The 19,084-nt window shown below is 38.4% G+C and overlaps 1 protein-coding gene across 5 annotated transcripts in view; it reads left to right on the top strand.

Moving 5' to 3' along the window:
• Positions 1-19,084, top strand: part of PHLDB2 (pleckstrin homology like domain family B member 2) — a 105,150-nt gene that overhangs the window by 52,546 nt on the left and 33,520 nt on the right. For 3 of the 5 annotated variants that reach the window (XM_054973575.1, XM_054973572.1, XM_054973571.1), the window contains 4 exons: positions 3,090-3,173; positions 3,548-3,691; positions 6,354-6,491; positions 18,309-18,437. In XM_054973575.1, the coding sequence (XP_054829550.1) occupies positions 3,090-3,173; positions 3,548-3,691; positions 6,354-6,491; positions 18,309-18,437 (495 nt within the window). The remainder of the gene's footprint in view (positions 1-3,089; positions 3,174-3,547; positions 3,692-6,353; positions 6,492-18,308; positions 18,438-19,084) is intronic. The other 2 variants (XM_054973573.1, XM_054973576.1) reach the window with 2 other exon arrangements.

Genomic DNA, 19,084 nt, shown 5'->3' with positions numbered 1-19,084 from the left:
CATGGACCTGCCCCATTCACAGACCAGTTCATCGGTCCGTGGTCCATCACTTCTGGGGGCCCTAGGATGGCCCCCTTCACACTCACAGGGAGTCTTCAGCAGGCTTTCTTCCAGCCACCCTCCGAGTTTGGTGAAGATTGGATTTTGGATGTCTAAGTTATAGACACCCTAAGTGGTTTACCCCAGGAAAGTTCCATTAGATATAATAGGAGCTGCAAATGCCTTGCAGCATTTGCATTGGCTCCATTGAGATACATTGCAGCACCAAAAAGTTGCAATGAAAACATGGAATGGAGTTAGAGAATCTTCCTCTGAGAACAGAAAGTGCTATGAAGAGGCGCTGTTTTCTGTTATTTCTATACAAGCTTAGAGGCACAGCTGTGCTCTGGGCCTAGGGTTGCCAGCATCTAGGTGGGAGCTGGAGATCTCCCTGATCTCCAGCCCACAGAGATGAGTTCATCTGGAGAAAACGGCTTCTCTGGAGGGAGATCTCTATGGTATTATACCCTGCTGAGGTTCCTCCCCTCCCCAAACCCTACCTTCTTCAGGCTCCACCCCAAAATTCTCCAGGAATTTCCTAAATTGGAGCTAGAAACCCTATCTGGGCCAGGAATGAAGGCCCCCAGAGAGAAATGACAGTCCTTGAGAGCAGCTAAACTGCTCTGGGGCTGGAATGACAGCCAACAGGTTGGAATTACGGTCTCTAGGAACAAGACAAAGGGAGTGGGTAAAAGTCAGATCCAGATGATTTTAAACAGATCCTCATGAATTCATATGATTTTTATATTGAAACAAAACAAAGAGGCTGTCATATTATAGATCATGTCCTAGTCTACAGACAGCACTGAAACAATCATGTACCCACCGATCCTTAAAAGCATGGATCCTCATGGATCCTCTTGCTTTTCACATGGGGCCACCCAAAATCCACCACACAATCCCTTATCATGTCTATTTCCACAAATTGCACCCCAAAAACCATGCACTCACCACTTCGTTATACCACTATGGTGCAAAAACATGCTTCAGAACCATGTATCCTCATGGTCTAGTGGCAAGGAATTCCCAAAGGGGGGGTGGGTTCAGATCCTCCTGGAATGAACCCAGCTTTGGACAACAAGTCCCTCTGCTGGGATGCAGCCAGAGGGTGGCAGGCACTGGTGGACTAGGGGAGAGGGGACCCATGGGGAAGGAGGTTAAAATTCCCCTTGTTGGAGATGCATTTGCACTTGGCAAGGACAGGGGGTGGTCCAGAGCCCTGACCCACCCAGGCACCTTTTCAGCCAGGACAAGTGCTCTAAATAATAATGATACTGTTAATAAGTATAATATATATAACAGAAGCAGCCAGAATCTCAAGCAAAAGCTCTGTGACTGAAAAATCCACCTGCAGTTTCTCCTGGTCTTACTGCCTGCTGGAAACTGAAAGGTGTGTGCCTGAAAGATGTGTGTGGGGGGAGGAATTTACTCCTTCTGCTCTCATAGATTGTGAGCTGACAGCCAGAGAAGGTCTGTGGATGTCCCCTCCGTAGCCTAGAGAACTGATTGATCACTGCCAGGAAGTCTGAATTCATGGACCGCCAGACCACCCAAAAAGTCATCACGTCTTTGAAAAACGTGTCCCATGAGCCGCCTGTTCACAAATGCTGAACCGGGCCAGTCCATGTCAAATTTTCGTCCATTTTTCGGTCTGTGCCCACCTCTACTTCTGGCGATTATACAGAAAAAAATGTGAATTCCCAAGATATCCCAAGATAGCCATGCATCTGACGAAGAGAACTGTGATTCTCGAAAGCTTATGCTATAGTAAAGTTGGTTAGTCTTAAAGGTGCTACTGGACTCTTTTCTGTTTTGCTACTACAGACTAACACAGCTAACTCCTCTGGATCTATGACCAAGACAGTGTGATTCCCAAAGTGTTCTCTGGTTAGTCTGTTGATCCACATGCCATGTGAAATTATTCCAAACTATTAACAGTCAATTTTGGCATTTTCTGTTAACATATTGGCCATATTGTCCTTAGTTTACCCTAATATGTGAGGGAAAGTGTTTCTTTTCATAGATTATGAGTGAATTATACTTCAGAATAATGAGCTTTTATTTAATTGTTCTGTTTAATTAATCTCTAGTTTTCCTGAATTGGGTTAAACTACATTTATAATAATTGCAGGTAAACTTTTAAAGTCACTCCCCTCCTTTGCTTCCATCACCCTCTTCCATATTTTGTTTGAGTCTCTGGTTGGAGCTGACCAGAGTTCTTAAAACAAGTATCTATGCAAGAATTTTGGTCGTTCTCTGGGCCTCTGCAGTTTCGGCACCCTTGTTCTCCTAAAGACACACTGGGGAAAAATCCTTGTGCTTTATTCTGTGACAAATATGGAACCTTTATATCTGAAAGCTGAAGGTCATTGAAATTAGTAAAAGTTTCATTAAAAGTCTTCAAAGAGACATCCCTAAGGGATGTTTAACACGGACTGTGCAAACATTCTTGGTAATGTCATCAGCTTGGTTGTTAGACCGATAGCCTAATAGCTGGAGTTTCTCCCTTTATACTTTAACAGCTTCTAATAGGGCCAAGCTACACATGACAAATGACACTTGAATGGCAAGTGGATTGAGTGGAGGGCAAGTGAACAGGGAGAAATACACTTGCTGTTCAAGTGTCATTCGTCACTTGTAGCTTGGCCCATAGTTTTGCAGTTCTTTGCCTATTTCTTTGGTAGTAGGCTTCATTGAGAATAAAATAATTAGGAGGGGAAAGATGGTTTTGTTTCATCTTATTTTGCATTTTTAGTACAAAGGGATTTACAACTTTCTTACAGGAAAAGAAATATATAAGTTCTATAACTTATTTCTAAAGCTTGTAAGAGCTAAAATTATTTAAAATAAAAATAAATGTCCTTTTCTTCCCCAGTTTTTACCTCTTCTAAAATGGTGAGTGCATGATATGTTTTATTACAGAATAACCCATTTGTCCTTACTAGCACATCTACAGAGTAAGGAATTCACATACTGTAGCCTGTAGCATATCCTGAAGATTATTCTTTGCTGCTTGTAAGTGAGAGATCCTGTTTCTGATCCTCCTTTAGGAAGATGAAATCCAAGACTCAGTGTTGGTGTTATCCAAGCAGGATACTAGTGAAAAGGAGGCTTTCCTGCTAGGATTACTAGAGGTAATAAAGAAAACAATTCATTGGACTGGAGCTTCTGTTATTTTAGATAGTAGTCACCATAAATAAAATCTGTTCTAAGTTTGTAGGATTTCATCTACAAAATTGCATTGTTCAATCTGAGAATAGAAAAAGGTTTATAATACTGTAAAATAAAGAAGGCAGGGAAAATGAATGTTCTTGAAGAATATCAAAGCCACATGGATAAGGAAAGCAATTCCATTTACTCTGTGATTGTTGCCATTGCTAAAACCTCACTGATATAAGCAAAGGTTTGTTTTTAGCAACATCTAGTTAATATGCAGGAAAAGTACAAATTAAGTAATGCACAATTTGAACATTTTATTTAAAAAGAACTTAATATTGATTTATTGTAGACTACAGAATGTGTAAGTGATGAACAACGAGCACTGGAGCTTACTCAGATGGAAGAACAGCGCATTATAATACTGAATAACTTGGAAGAATTTGAACAAAAGATCAAAGATTTAAATGATCAGATGGATGAATCCTCCAGAGAGGTATAAAAACATCGTTTGCTATTGTAATATTATTTTATCTTATTTAATAATCTAGTTTACTATATGAAGATGCATATATTTAAGACATTTATGAGACATTTATGATTGCATACTGAAAGACAGTAAAATATAGGAGCATACCAGAGCCCTGAGAGCATTTTGTGTAGTGCAACACAGGAGGATGGGAGATTGCCTAGTTTACTGTGCTCTCACAGGACAAGTTTATCAACACTGAAGACATATAACAATAGATATCCAAACTTTGGGCTTTTCTCAGGCTAGAAAAAAAGGCTACAGACCTTTTGTTTTGTCCATTTGAAAACAGCAATTACTGATAGGAAAAAGATAAAAGTAAGTTTTGTAATGGAAATTTAAATTGGATTTTTAAACTTTGTAAAGTGTCTCTTTAAAAAAAAAAACAGTTTCAAATGAAACCTGAATACAGTGCAAACATGTAAAGCCCTCATGGTAAAGTCTGGTTTATAACTGCTTTAATAAAACCGTGGTTACTTGTGACACTTAAATGTAGACTAGGGTTTGCTAGGTGACATCAAACTGGGATTTTAAACTAGTTTCTAGCTGGCTTGTTATTGGTCCTAGTTGTGGTTTACGATGTCTGAAACAAACAAAGACCCAGTTTGAGTAGCATTCCTGATTGCAGCTGATGTGAGGTGAAAAGAAGCAAGAGAAAGGCAGAAAGAGAAATAGAAATTTACTAGAAATTGGGGTTTGTGACTTGCAACTAATAAGTTAACTGGTTCAGTCTGTAACATAAATTAGTGTTTAAAAGAACAGTGGATTATTGTGACATCTGAATATGGTTATAATCTCTGAAAACTGAACTAATTTGCTTTCATTCAAATGCACTGACTTAAGGATTGGTTTTCTATGAAAAACTGGACTTTGTGGTGAAATGTCTGCCTTGAGATGAAGTGTCATAATTTTTTTAATATATTTATTTGTTGTACTTGCTTTCCTTCTGTTGTGGCATAACATGTTGTATTTGTTATTGAGGCAAGTTATTAATTTTATGACTGTCCTAATCAAGCTGCACGGATATTTCTATAGCCTACGAAACTCCCTTCTAACACTTGTTTTTTGCAAATTCTTGGCACTACACCAAGATCAAGACAGCTGCTGAAGCCTGACCTAGCTCAGTGGAATTTTGGATTTGTTTTCTATGAACAGCTGACATTTATTTACTTACTTACCTAATTTATATACCATCTTCTTCCCCAATAGGGACCCAAAGTAGCTTACATAATTCTTTTTTCGTCCATTTTATCCTTACAGCAACCCTGTGGATTACAGGCAACCTAGCAAGCATTCATGGCAGACTGGGTATTCAAATCTGGTTCTCCCAAATCCTAGGGTGACACTCTACCCACTATGCAACACTGCCTCTCAGTAGCATTGTTTATGGAGTATTCATATGTATTAAATTACCTTGTTTAACATTTCCATAATTATCAGATCAAGCCTACCTCACATGGTTGTTGTGATGATGAAATAGAGAAGAGAATGAGGTAAGCCACTTTGGGCCTTCATTGAAGAGGATGGTAGGGAATAAATGAAGTAAATAAACAAATTTCTACTACACCAGAGCTGTATTATGGCAGAAGTGGAAAAAGTGATTGAAGTTTATGAATATCCATGATATGGCTCTGTAGAAATATAAGCCCTATTGCCTAACTGTTCATTAATTTTCCCCACTGCAATGCATGGGCAATGTAGTTAGTGGACAAAGTCTGCAATCATAAAGACATCCAGTTTCCTAATTGTATCTGTTTGTTCAGAAATCTAAAATATAGTGGCATCTCCCACATCCAGAGGGCAGAAAATTTTCTACCACATACATGTAAATATATTCTGTTCTTCTAGTTGTCAAGGCTGTTGGGTCATGACAGATGGGGTAAATGTGGGATATGAAGCATGGAAAAACCCCAGTACACGCTCCATACCCCACATTTAGCCTATCTACCATGATTGATTTGAAACCACAATACTTGTACATGGCGCATTTGCCTCTTTTTGAATAGGAAAATTATCTGGAAGTGTAAAAAAATAATAATGGTTGCCTCTTATAATTCATTGGTCATGATTTCATTTGTTAGGCCATTTCTAAATTCCTATTATATTTTCTCTCATATTCCTGTTGCTTCTGATCACACAATTGCAAAACTAGCCCCTCCCCCATCCTGCACTTGTGCATATGTGAAAAGCAGAACATTCTAAGTGCTTGTACCAGGGTATGTAAGAGGGTTAATTTAGAATTGCATTTTAAACTCTGCATGCATTATTTTGGTCTTCTATTGAGTATAGTTATTAATGATAAGGAGGAAAATAACCAGCTGTTACAACTGTGGCCAACGCAAAAATTCACCACAAGGAAGTTACAGCATCACAAGGAAGAAGACACAGGAGAACTGGAAAGGACAGCCTTTAGGAAAATAATCTGTTTTGGACTTTGATTTTCCTGTTCATTATTTCTCAGTAGTTTTCTTTTTGTGTGTCTATATAAAAAGATCTGAAGAGATTTCCCATAGAGCTTATGTTGGCTTTTTTTAAAAAATGCATCATTGCGTGAATAAGCTTTTCAAAATTATGTGGTGGAATTTCCTTGTGAGAAGGATTTAGGCTGAGAATTGCTTTGTGTTCTTAGATGGATATGGAATGTGCCTTATTGGATGGAGAGCAGAAATCGGAAACAGCTGAACTTCTCAAGGAGAAGGAAATACTGGATCATTTAAACAGGAAGATAGCAGAACTGGAGAGAAATGTTATTGGTGAGAAGACCAAGGTAAATATGATGTCTACAATTTATTTTTTCACAGAACTGGAGCACCATCAAACAGTACTTGAAAATAATGTCCCAGAAATAAAATGTTTTAATTTATAATAAATGTGTGTTCTAATTAGATGCTGTTTATTGAACCCTTTCTGGAGTTCATGGAAATCAAGATAATTTTTAACTGTCCAGTGTGTTTTTAAATGGAAAGTTGTTTACTGAAGAAACCTTTTTTTGGGGGGGGGGGAGAATAATATGTTAAAACATGAAGAATGGTAACTAAACGGTGGGGGCGTCTGCATATTAATATGGTATCTGCAGTATTTCCCCCATTATGATACTTTTATTAATGGCTTTATCTGCAATGGTTTTCCTAGACATTCATGTGAGATAAGGAATTTAACTTAGGGTTGCTAACTCTGGGTTGGAAAATTCCTGGAGTTTTGGGGGTGGCAATTGAAGACGGGAGGGGCCTCAGCAGGTATGAGATGCTGTAGAGTCTGCCCTCCAAAGTCACCATTTTCTCTAGGGGGACTGAACTTTGTCGTCAGGAGATGAACTGTAATTCTGGGAGATATTCAGGCCCCAACTGGAGGCTGGCAGCTCAATTTTAACTTTTATGCACCTTTCATAGCTAGAAAATATTTTAACTATATACATTTTTACATGTATTTGATATATTTTCGCTAAACATAACTTTGATATGCAGAATATTATTACTTAAATATTGCAGAATATTTAATCTTTATTTTTTTACTTATTTAATTTTTACTACCAAAATTAGTATCTTGCCCAATAGTTTTTTTGTGAAAGACAATGCCATAAATATAATAACACTTTAATTTTAGGAGATGCTGCCACTACCAGATCTTAAAATCTTAAGATTATGTAACTGTTTGCTACTTTCTTCCTCCCTCTCCACTCAAACCTCTCCTATCCCAAGGAATGGTACAAAAGCCAGCCCCTGTGAGGGGAAGTGGCTTGGGCAATTAGAGAGTAGAGGAATGGCAGGCAGAGAAAGAAGTCCTTCCCTGTCACTTTTCCGTTTCACATTGTACACTCCTCAAACTGCTTGCTGAAAAAAAAGGAACAGAGGATTGATCATATGCATTTGCAATTGTATCTAGCCACGGAAGATATAAATGCATGCTTAACAGTCCTGCAATTATATATGGAGAGAAGAGTGATGCTTTAATATGCATACAGACTTCCCTTACCTGAATTGTCAATTATATCAATGTAGTTCCATGTGTTGTTTTATGTAAATAGATGTTTTCTGTTTATAGAAATTAATATAGAAACTCACTAACACAAGAGCTTCTGCAAGAATACATCAAAGTGATCATAGTGCACAGACTGGGCAGTTAAGGTTTGAGTTGGTAGTTTTTTGCTTTCAGAATTATTCTGAAAACTTTCCAAACTTATCTTGTATTACTTTACTTACTTTACTTTATTTGGTATTTAGCCTGTCCTCCCCACAAGCGAGCGCAGGATGGGGTACAACATTAATAAAATAAATAATTATATAAATACAATTAAAATAATATCATAAAATCATAACTCAGATAGCCTATTGCACATTCCGGCCTTCAAATACAAAGAGGAAGACACCCAGACGGACGGGATGTCATTGGATAGGAGAAGGCGACGGGGGGCTCAATGATGGTCCTAATACTGGCCTCAACCATATGCCTGGTGGAACATCTCCATCTTCCAGGCCCGCTGAAATGATACCAGATCTTGGCGAGCCTGAGTGTCTTCAGACAGAGAGTTCCACCAGGTTGGGACCAGGACCGAAAAAGCCCTGGCCCTAGTTGAGGCCAAACAAGCCTCCCTGGGGCCAGGGATCACCAGCAAGTTCTTATCTGCTGAACAAAGTGCTCTCTGGGGTACATACGGGGAGAGACGGTCCCTCAAGTATGCTGGTCCCAGTCCGTTTAGGGCTTTAAAGGTCAACACCAACACCTTGAAACAGACTCAGAACACAGGAAGCCGGAGAAGCTGCTGCAAAACTGGTGTAATATGTGACCTGAATGGAACATCCAGGACCCCAGCAGCAGCATGCTGGACCCGCTGTAGTTTCCGGGTCAGACCCAAGGGTAGCCCTGTGTAGAGGGAGTTACAGTAATCTAGCCTAGAGGGGCAAGGACTTTAAAAAGTCTTACAAATGCTAGGACATGTGATAAACACAGAAAATTCATGTTTAATGATATCAGTTACTGGTAATATTTTAAAGTTAAAATGATGAATATCTACAAAAGATTTTTTGGCATTTTTATGATGTTTATTTGTTTAAACGTACAGATTAAGATTGAGAGCCAGTTTGGTGTAGTGGTTAAGAGCACGGGACTCTAATCTAGAGAGCCAGGTTTGATTCCCCACTCCTTCACTTGAAGCCGGGTGGGTGACCTTGGACTAGTCACAGTTCTCTGGAGCTCTGTCAACCCCACCCACCTCGCAGGGTGTTTTGTTGTGGGGATAATAATAGCATACTTTGTAAACTGCTCTGAGTGAGCATTAAGTTGTCCTGAACGGCGGTATATAAATCAAATGTTGTTGTTGTTGTTGTTGTTGTTGGAAGAGCATGTTGTTGCTGCATGGAAGAGCATTTATAGGCTCTTTGATGGGTACCTTCCACCACCCCTGCAGGAGAATGCTGTATTTTAATATTTTATACCCGCCAATTTTAATTGTTTTGATATAATGTTTTAATGTTTTTATAATGTTTTTACCGTTTTAAACTGTTGTTAAACCGCCCTGAGCCCATCTGATGGGGAGGGCGGTCTAGAAATGTGATAAAATAAATAAAATAAAATAAATAATGCAGATCTTTTAATGCAGTGGAATCTTTTAATGCAGTGGAATCAGCCTTTGGATAAATAACTTTAGAGCTCCCAGTAGTAGTTCACTAATGGTTTGGAAAGGTTGTAATATTTGCACCTGTGCCTTTGCAGATATCTTTTTTGGGTCATTAAATGTCTGCCTGCAGTGTAAAATCACATGCTGTATCATTTTCCTGCTCATATTCCATTTTCTGGCATTACTACTTGGTCCCAAACAGCTGCCATGATATGTTCTACAAGTGAATGGATTTTTGCAAATTGTGAAATATCATCTCTATACAGCTTATGAAAGATAAAACCAACTTCATTCACAGAAGTGTAGCGTAAATGATGACACTTCTGTTTGTGATGGTGATAGCTTGATGTTTATGGAAAGATTTTAAGTGTTGGAATTAGTTGTTGATCTGGGCACCTGTTGGACAGGAAGTCTTGCACAAGTTTATCTGACCACTGTAGAAGCACTTGCTTTAGGAGCTTGTGAAATTCTTAAAAAACAGTATCATGAATGGAAAGGTTTACCATCTGGGTGCTTAAAATAGCCTGAACAGAGAATGTTCATATTCATTGTAATTTTATTCATCATTTCTGAAGATGTTAAAATAAAGGACTGAAGAATTTTGAACAGTTATTGTACTCAACAATCTTGTTTACTGCAATAAGAGGCAAATGTCCTTTGCACATTCACAGCAAGCTGATTAAATTATACTAATCATCATGGAAATAACAAACCCAGAGGAAAAAATGAATTGATGATTTGTGAATTTGATTTCTAAGAAGATAAACTTGGGAAAAATAAATAGAAGGGGGGCAGTATTGAAAAGGTAAATTTTAGAGGTATTAAAACTCCAAGTATAATGTGTGTAAAGCTATAATAGGTGTTGTAGAGAAAAATGGAAAATGAAATATGTATTATTTTTGTTTTTCCTTTCTTTAATTTTTGTTTCTTTCTTTTTCTCTTTTTCCTCTCTCTTTTTATTCCCCTTTTCCTTAATTTTTCCTTCCTCTGCCCCTTTATTGGGCTTTTAATCTTATTACTAAAATAAAAATTATTTGTTTAAAAAAAGGAAATAAATCTAGTTTATCTGTTTAATTCATCTATGCTCACAAACTATATTCATCATGATTAGTAAAATGGCAATGTTAAAAGAGCTTACACCAATTTGTATTCTCTGCACTAGGGTTGCCAGCTCTAGCCTGGGAAATTCTTGGAGACTTTGGGGACAGTGCTTGTGGAGGGAAGAATTTGGATAGGGATTTCATGTAGAATCTATAGTATATCATTCAGTTTGCCCTCTGAATAAGCCATTTTCTCCAGGGGAACTGATTTCTGAAGTCTGGAAATTAGTTGTGATTCTGGGAGAAATCCAGGCCCCACGTGCAGGTTGGCAATCTTAACTAGACATGGGCATGAACCAAAAAAACCCTGAACCACCTAATTCATGGTTCGTCGCTGTTCCATGAAATGTACCATGAAATCCACGAACTTGTGCCAGTTCACGAATCGGTTCCCTGGGCGGAAAGAGAACCGGGGCTGTTAGTTTGACAGACCCCATGCTGGCTTCAGCCCATGGGCTGAACCCGGCACCGGGTCTGTCAATCTGATAACCTTCTTCAGGCGGCAGGAGAACGGGGCTGTCAATTTCACACACCCCTTAGTGGCACCACTAAGGGGTGTGTGAAATTGACAGCCCTGTTCTCCTGCCGCCAGCGGGTGGCAGGAGAAGAGGGCTGTCAGATTGAGAGACCCGGTGTCTGGGGTCACAAACGCTCACGACCTACACAAACTGGGCCTGAAGAGGTCGTGGGGGGTTGTTAACACGCAGCTCCATGAACCGTGTGTTAATGAACCACGAACCAGCCCGGTTTGTGCATTTTTTGGGTTGTAATTCGATTCGTGCCCACTTCTAATCCTAACAGCACTATTTGCTAGTGTTATAATTGGACGGATGAAAGCTGAATCTAGTTGAGAGTTAAAAAGTTGAGAGCCAATGTGGTGAAGTGGCTAGAGTAACAGACTAAGATATGGGAGACCCAGGTTTGATTCCCTGCTCTGTCATGGAAGCTCACTGGGTGACCTGGGCCAGCTGCATACTGTTAGCCTAACCTACATCACAGGAATTGTTGTGAGGGAAAAAATGAACAGAAGAATGACGTAAGCTGCTTTGGGTCCCCACTGGGTAGAAAGATGGGATATAATGAAGTAAAATAAAATAAAATGATCACAGTACACTTCAAAACAAATTATTCTTAGGAATTTGATGGTGGTTCTAGATTTTTCGTTATGAATTGAGCAATGTAGAATGCTAAGGTTCTTGTGCAGAATGGTCTTGATTAGTTATTACATTGATGATTTAGACGTATTGTGTGGATAAGGCAAAAGAATTTAAGTTTCATTAAGGTACTTAGGTGGGAATTTTGTTTATTTTTGCCTTATCGTGGCATCGTTTCTTTTCTATACTATGATAATTTTTAATAGCCCTTGATAATACTCATATTTGAAAGGAAATCATTATTTTGGTTCCAGGCTATCTTCAAGTCAGTTAGAGCTTGTTCTTTACAGAGGCAGCTTCATTGCTCAGTCTGTCTCTGCTTCAGATAGTAGTTGCATTTTCATTAAAAACTGTTTGTGTCTTAGCTGGATTGCTACAGCAACCTATTGATTCAATACTTAGAACTAGTTAATGCTGTCAATATTTGCTGCGTGCTTTTTTTCTGGTCAGCCTATTTAGTGTTTTGTTTTATTTTAAATTTTCTGTTAGTTCTAGGCTAAAGACTAGATGGAATTTTAGCTGGTCTTGCAGTTTTAGTAAGGAAGGAGATTTTATGTATTACTTAACCCAGTAACCTCAGTTAACAAAACATAATTTTGTTAAATAGATTTCTTCAAATCATTCGCAGTTCAGAAGAGACTCTGACCTTTGCAGAATTTACTTAAATTCTATTTGGATGTTTGGAATGATATACTTTGTGCCTATCTTGTGAATATATGCAATGCCTTTTCCTGCAGTGCAGCTTGAGATGGTGCTATCAAACCATTTCCCTAATGGAAAAAAGGCTTTGATGTTAGATGAGACCAGTATAAAACAGGTGTTTTCAAAGGAATTTCCCCCAGGATGAAGAAGTTCCTTGCCATACCCTGTTTATGCATATATGGGGAATATATCATATTCAAAGCCTTCAGCCATAGCTGGGAATCCAAGCACAGATTCTTAGCAGTGATATTTGACCTGGTCACAGCTGCCAGAAAGGAAGGAAAGTGTATTCAGGATGGGATGTGGTTCTTAGCATTCCCTGCCACTGGACCTCTGCAGCTTCCATTTCTATCCTCTCTGGCTGCTTATCTCCTGGCCAGAATACCCAGATCTTCCTAACAACAAAGATAAATCGGAAAGAAAAACACTGAGCTGAAATCTCTGTCATGCATGTTCACCTGGGTGGGAAAAGGCCTGTTGTGGACAGGGGAAGGAAATGGAGAATGGCGGCAGCAGCACTAAGAAGCAGAAGTTTGATCTGGGCGAGTTCCCAGCTGGATTCTTGGCTAAGCGTATGGGTTCGTTCCAGGCATCAAAGGGTATGTAGTCAGACTGGGATTGGCTGTTTCATACTCAACAAACTACGCATGCATATGCAACCCACAACTTCCTAACTGCTAGAGGGGGGCGGGAATTATTCCCAGCTAGTATCACAAACTGCTGTTCAGTCTTTGGAACTTTTTTATTTTATAATTTTCGATGTTAGTTTCTTATGGATGATAAACTGTGGCTTGTTTCATTTTTCTTCAAATAACAGAATATATAAACTGTGTAAAAGACAGTAGATCGTTAGCTTCAGTATGAATTGCATAAAGTAAAAGTAAATGCATGAAGGTACTATTTATTGGTTAAGTGAGGTGAGCTCAAGACAGCCTTGTACTTCACATCAGTGACTGATAAATGTATCCTGGCTAAGAAAATATGAACAACTAAATCATTGACAAAATGCTTTCAAATGATCTAATTTAATATGTTTGATGAACAGGGTTGGTGGTAGCAGAATATTATGTCTTATCATGAAACTGGACATAATATTCTTTGAATAGTTATTGGAGCAAGGAAGATACACTTCGCACAGTCAGCAATCAGTTATCAACTTTGCCCTGTTCTCACCTGTACTAGCCTGTTCTGTATAGCGCTGTCATATTTCTTCTGTGGGCTTTATCTTTATTTTTGTGTTGCACAATTTGTTGGATCCTTTACTTTTGCAAGAGTTTTTAAAAAATCTTGCACTAAGAGGTTCATGAGGAGGCTATAGATTCTACCTATGTCATATGAATTTTTGTGCACAACCCCTTGGGCAAACTCTTGTGGAGGAGCAACAATAGTTGTTTTCCTTATGCTAGTAGTTCTTTGGATCCAGATCAATATGTCTAAAATACTATTGTGAGTGAAAACTGTGGGCAAAAATAAATTACTTTAGTGGCTTGGTATGTGTTTACATTTTCATGTTATTTCCTACTGTTTCTACTGTTCCCTTTCTGCTAAGGATTCTGATTTTGACATAACCAAAAGCATGCCTCTGTATTAAGATAGCAGGTCTTAAAAAGAAAAGGAAATGGCTCTTCCACTTGGTGTCAGGTTCCCTTTTCCATTCCTAGTGTGCAGCTGTTAGTCTCACAAATTAATGGCTTCCCTTGTAAGATGAGCTCAATGACAGCCTTGTATTTAGCATCAGTGTCTAATAAACCTCATTAGTTTTTTTCTGCCCTATTATCCTAGACAAGGAAAGTGTTTGAAACAGAAGCTCTAAGAATCCAGAGAAGTATTTAAGGACGTACAATAGCTTTTTAGATTTCGAGGTGGGATTTTAGAACTCCCTTTGCTTGTTTGTTTATTTGTTTATTTTAGGTGTCTGAATAAATCAGCATTTGCAGGTTTTATAGCTTTTCAAGTAGTAACTGTAAAACATCAACATGGTCAGCACTAACAGATGTGACAACCTAGTGGATTCACTAGGTAGACAGAGTGTACTGATACACCCTTATGCCATATAATAACGGTTTTTAATACTTGAAGTACTCTTCCAAAGCAGCGCTTTACCATTATAGGACATATTTTGTTACCTTTGAAAGTAGAATTGACTGGATCAGAAGCTGCTTGATATCTCATCATTTCCTCATTGCCCTGATTAGTATGAGTGGAAGTAACTGCAAATGGGAATTACAGTAGAGAAAACTGAACGGAGAGCCTTCTTCACAGTTCTTCTTTCCCATTCATAAGCATAATAGCTTGAAGCTGGATTATGACTAGAGATGGACACGAACCGGAAAAAAACGAACCATGCGGTTCGTGGTTCGTCAAATTTCACGAACCACAAACTTTCAGGAACCTGCCCCTGGTTCGTGAACTGGTTCGTTTGGTTTGTGAAAACATCATATCCAGGTCAGAAAATCATAACTTCCAGGCCAGCAGAAGTTCACTTCTGGGTCAGCAGAAGGTCTGCAGGAAGTCCATCCCCTGTTGCCTAGGAAATTTATTGAATAGCACCAAGCTGTCTGTGGTGACGAACCAAAAAACGAACCAAACGAACCAGCCTAAAAGTTCGTGGCAGTTTGTCAGAAATGGGATCTGATGAACCTTGGTTCGCATACCACGAACCGGCCTGGTTTGTGCTTAATTTTGGTTCATATTTCAGTTCATGCCCATCTCTAATTATGAGGAGGAAGCCTTTCTCCTTGCTTTTTAGAAATTATCATTTTGGGGAGCAGAATTTTTTTTTCTTACCAAGTGTGTAATATTCTAGGACTATATGACTGCTATTATTTAATATTAGCTAGTATGGCATTGGGCACCATCTTGGCTAATTACTTTATATTTGGGGTCCACCTTTGAAGATAATTCAGAAAGTGGTACAAAATGTAGCATCTAGATTATTGACTGGTGTGAGCAATAGAGAACATACCACACCTGTCTTGAATGATCATACTATTGACAGCATGTTTCTGATACAATTCAGAGTGCTGTTTGGTTTTTTTGGTTTTTTTAACTTTGAAGGTCCTGGGGCAGCTTAGGTGAATGCATTTGTTAATTGGCTTCTTTGTTAAATGTTTTCTATTCTGTCTGGCAGCCACTCTCTGTGTCTCAAGTAGCAAGCTCTTTCTCAACTGGAAATGCAAAGGATTGAAGCTGAAATGCAAACTATGTGCTCTGCAGCTAAGCACATGTTACACTTCAGAATGGCTAGAAAAACATCTGTTAAATCAACCCTTAGATTCTCTTTCATGGATAACCTAGAAACTGTCGCTTTAAAAAGTACTGAAGTTGTTAATGGGGGAGTTTCTGTAGTAAAGTGGCAGACCAACTGCTTGGCATGCAGAACCTTGGTATCCTTGGTATTTAATGATCAGATAGGTGATGTGAAAGATCACCTCTGGAAGGCTGCTACCAGTCTGAGTAGACAAAACTGGATGGACCAGCTTTATATGTATGATGTGATATTTCCATGTATTTATAAATTCAGGAAGTGAAGGAAAAGGTGCAATCATGCAAGCTCCTTATGTTCCAGAAAAATGTTGAAGTTCATTTAAAATATGGATTTTATGATAAGATAATAAACATTTTAACTAGAAAGTAAATAGATTCCCCCCCCCCCAGTTTTTAGAAAAATCATTGTTTCCGAAAGCAGCTTACCACAATTAAAACAATATGCAATGCTGCTGATGGGTGCAATACAGAAGGGAAAAAATAATACTCAGGCTGATGACACATACATGACAGATGAGGGAAGGGTTAATAGAGGGGGGAAATAGTAAAAGCAAGAATTTATTGAGGCCAGGCTGATTTTCTTCCTGGGATGGATGTGATGCATTATATTCTTGTATAACTGACAAAAATGTCATCAAGAAATAATCTGTTTTGCATATTTGCATATACCATTCTAGTAGCAGTGGATGGTATGATAGTTTGTGAGATAACAATGGTAGTTTCAGAACAATTTTTCACCATAAGAAATAATTTGTACAGGAACAGCAGAGAGAAATATATTATTCTTGATTACTGTTTGTTTGTTTTTTTCAGGAAGTTTAGGTTATATTTGGAGTTCTTTCACTCATCATTTTTGTGACTCAGTATGATAAAGTAAAATTTGCTGGGTATTGAAGTCAGACATCATGTTGTGTGTTTTTAATGGAGACTACAGTTCTTCTGTGTAAAAAAGTGTCCTGCTAAAAACAGACATAAATCCTGCACACACAACATAACTGTATGCAGAAAATGTGCATAGAAGAGGAACCATGTTTGCAACATCTAGCACTAGCACTAACCCCAACCTATGCGTGTTTAACCACTTAACCACACAGAGCTCATGTGCATATGAAAAATGAAACCCTGCTCTCAAGTCATAGTTGACTTATGGCGACCCCTGGTGGGGTTTTCATGGCAAGAGACTATCAAAGGTGGTTTGCCATTGCCTGCCTCTGTAACCCTGGTCTTTGTTGGAGGTCTCCCATGCAGTTACTAACCAAGGCCGACCCTGCTTATCTTCTGAGATCTGATGAGATCAGGCTCACCTGGGCTATCCAGGTCATGTACATATATCACATACGTAAATAGCCTTGGAGTATTTACAGTTTTAGTAAGTTCTATGCCTGCTGCTGATATCAGGATCAGGAAGCAGGGGGTGAGCAGATATGATCCTTTTCTTCAAGTCTATGGCTGTTAACTACACACAGTTATTGGCAAACAATTTGTTGCTTCTATAAATTTATGTGTGTAAAAGTTTTTGTTCTGAAAGAATCCAGAGGTCTTGTAGTATGTTTGTGAGAAATGGAGTAATTAGCTAAAAACATATTTTGATTTCAGTATAAAATAAATGCTCATTCTTCTTTATGGTTGAAATTTGGATTGTATATTTGAGTTCCAAGGTTATCCCAAAGATCAGAATAGAATTCCTTTCAGGGCGAATTGAACCAGTACTATTTATTCAGCATGTTGTATTAGTGCAACAGAATTTCCTGCTCCAAACCAATTACTTCCTTGTGCTATGCTTACACAGCCCTTCCTTTCACAGCTTATAAATATATTACTCTGTGTCTGACCATCACATTTGTGTCTCCACCCTGTCTACTTTGTACTACACTGGATAATATCTCATTTAGTTCACTTCATAAAATCTTTCCCCATCCTTCTATCATTTTTAGACTAACATTCTCTTACTTTTGCTTCTAAGTACCTAATGTACCATTATATTAAAAAAGGGGAATAGGGTCATCCAGTCAATCTTTAAAGTAATCAAGGACAGCATGTGCTGTTTCAGAAAGAGAATTCTGTATTTTAATGTCAAACCTATCATTTTAATCCCTTCTAGTCAAGAATATCAGTCTTTCCCCCAGACAACTTCTATCATTTAATAAGAAGTTCTTGTATAGTGGGGATAGGTGGTACATGAGCCACAGGTTGCATGTCTACCCACCTCACCATTGTAAGACCCAGTGAAGTGTATTATAACCTTGATTATCCCTTCTTTCATTTTAAAATGGGGTGCAGTCCTTCTTTTATTCTAATCACTGGTAACTTTCTCATTATAAACCACTGGGTCAAACCACTTTCAGCTTTGTGGTTTGACCCAGCACCACTACCCCTGCAAGGAAGTGAAGTGACTGTGGTTCCCAGTCTTCTGAATCCATCTTTCAAATCTGATTTGTCAGGGATAAATCCTGTTATTCGCACCAAGCTTTAGTATTACAGAATAAAAATACTGAAGTATAAGTGAAATGTGCCCCCTTTCACCTCCCCCACCAAAAAAAATAAATCAGCACCTGACAGGTGAATTAAAAAAAGATGTGCAGATGAACTGCAGCCCTTTACCATTTTCCATGTGACCGTCAGTATTGAACAAGACCCGCTTTCCATCCTTCTTAACTTTGCCCTGCTTTATGGCGCCATCAGAATCACTAACAACTGCTTGGGTTTGAAGGTAATTCTGTTCTTTATTTTTCTGGTTGAAACTCCAGGAAAAAATAAAGCTTGATGCTGAAAGGGAAAAACTAGAAAAGCTTCAGGAGCTTTACTCCGAGCAGAAGACCCAGCTTGATAATTGCCCTGAGTCCATGAGGGAACAATTGCAACAGCAACTAAACAGGGTCAGTAGCATGGATTTTTTTTTTTAGTTATTTGTAACATGATCAACCGCAAGTGTGCAAAGGACATCTTCATAACTAGCTCATAGTTTTAAGGGTTTAAATACTGGTTTTGTGTATTACTAATGAGTGCTGCATGGTGACAAATGAATAAAATGCAAAGAGCTGGATTACGAATTGGTTTGTGGGACATAGTTTAAAAGCTGTCAACCAGTTAATGCTTAGCACCTTGTGGTTAACAGAGGTTTTTCTAACTGTGATGTTTAGTTGGACTTTAGGATATTTTGCTGTAAAAGAGTAAGGGAAATTCTTTACTCCAACAACTGCTCCTACAGTAAGTCACTATACAATTTTAAATTTCTCTTTTGCAGAATGATAAAATTCCTCTATTAACAGGTGTATGGTTTTCAAGAATTACCTTGATTTTAAACATGCCTATAAAATGTTTTTTGTCTTAAGAAGCAGTTTCTTACCCATTTCAGTACTTTGACTGCTCTGTTAAACTTTTTATAGTCTTTTGAGACTTTACATTTGTAACATAATGAAAAAAAATGTGGCATGAAGAAATATCTCAAATCAAAAAACCTTTGGAGTGTCCACAGATAGGAGTGTGCATTTGGAAAGTTTCCATTTCCATTTCAGTTCCAGGG

The sequence above is a fragment of the Eublepharis macularius genome, chromosome 3 (genome assembly GCF_028583425.1).
Source record: "Eublepharis macularius isolate TG4126 chromosome 3, MPM_Emac_v1.0, whole genome shotgun sequence".
Lineage (NCBI taxonomy): Eukaryota > Metazoa > Chordata > Lepidosauria > Squamata > Eublepharidae > Eublepharis > Eublepharis macularius.
This window is presented reverse-complemented; position numbering and strand designations above follow the sequence as displayed.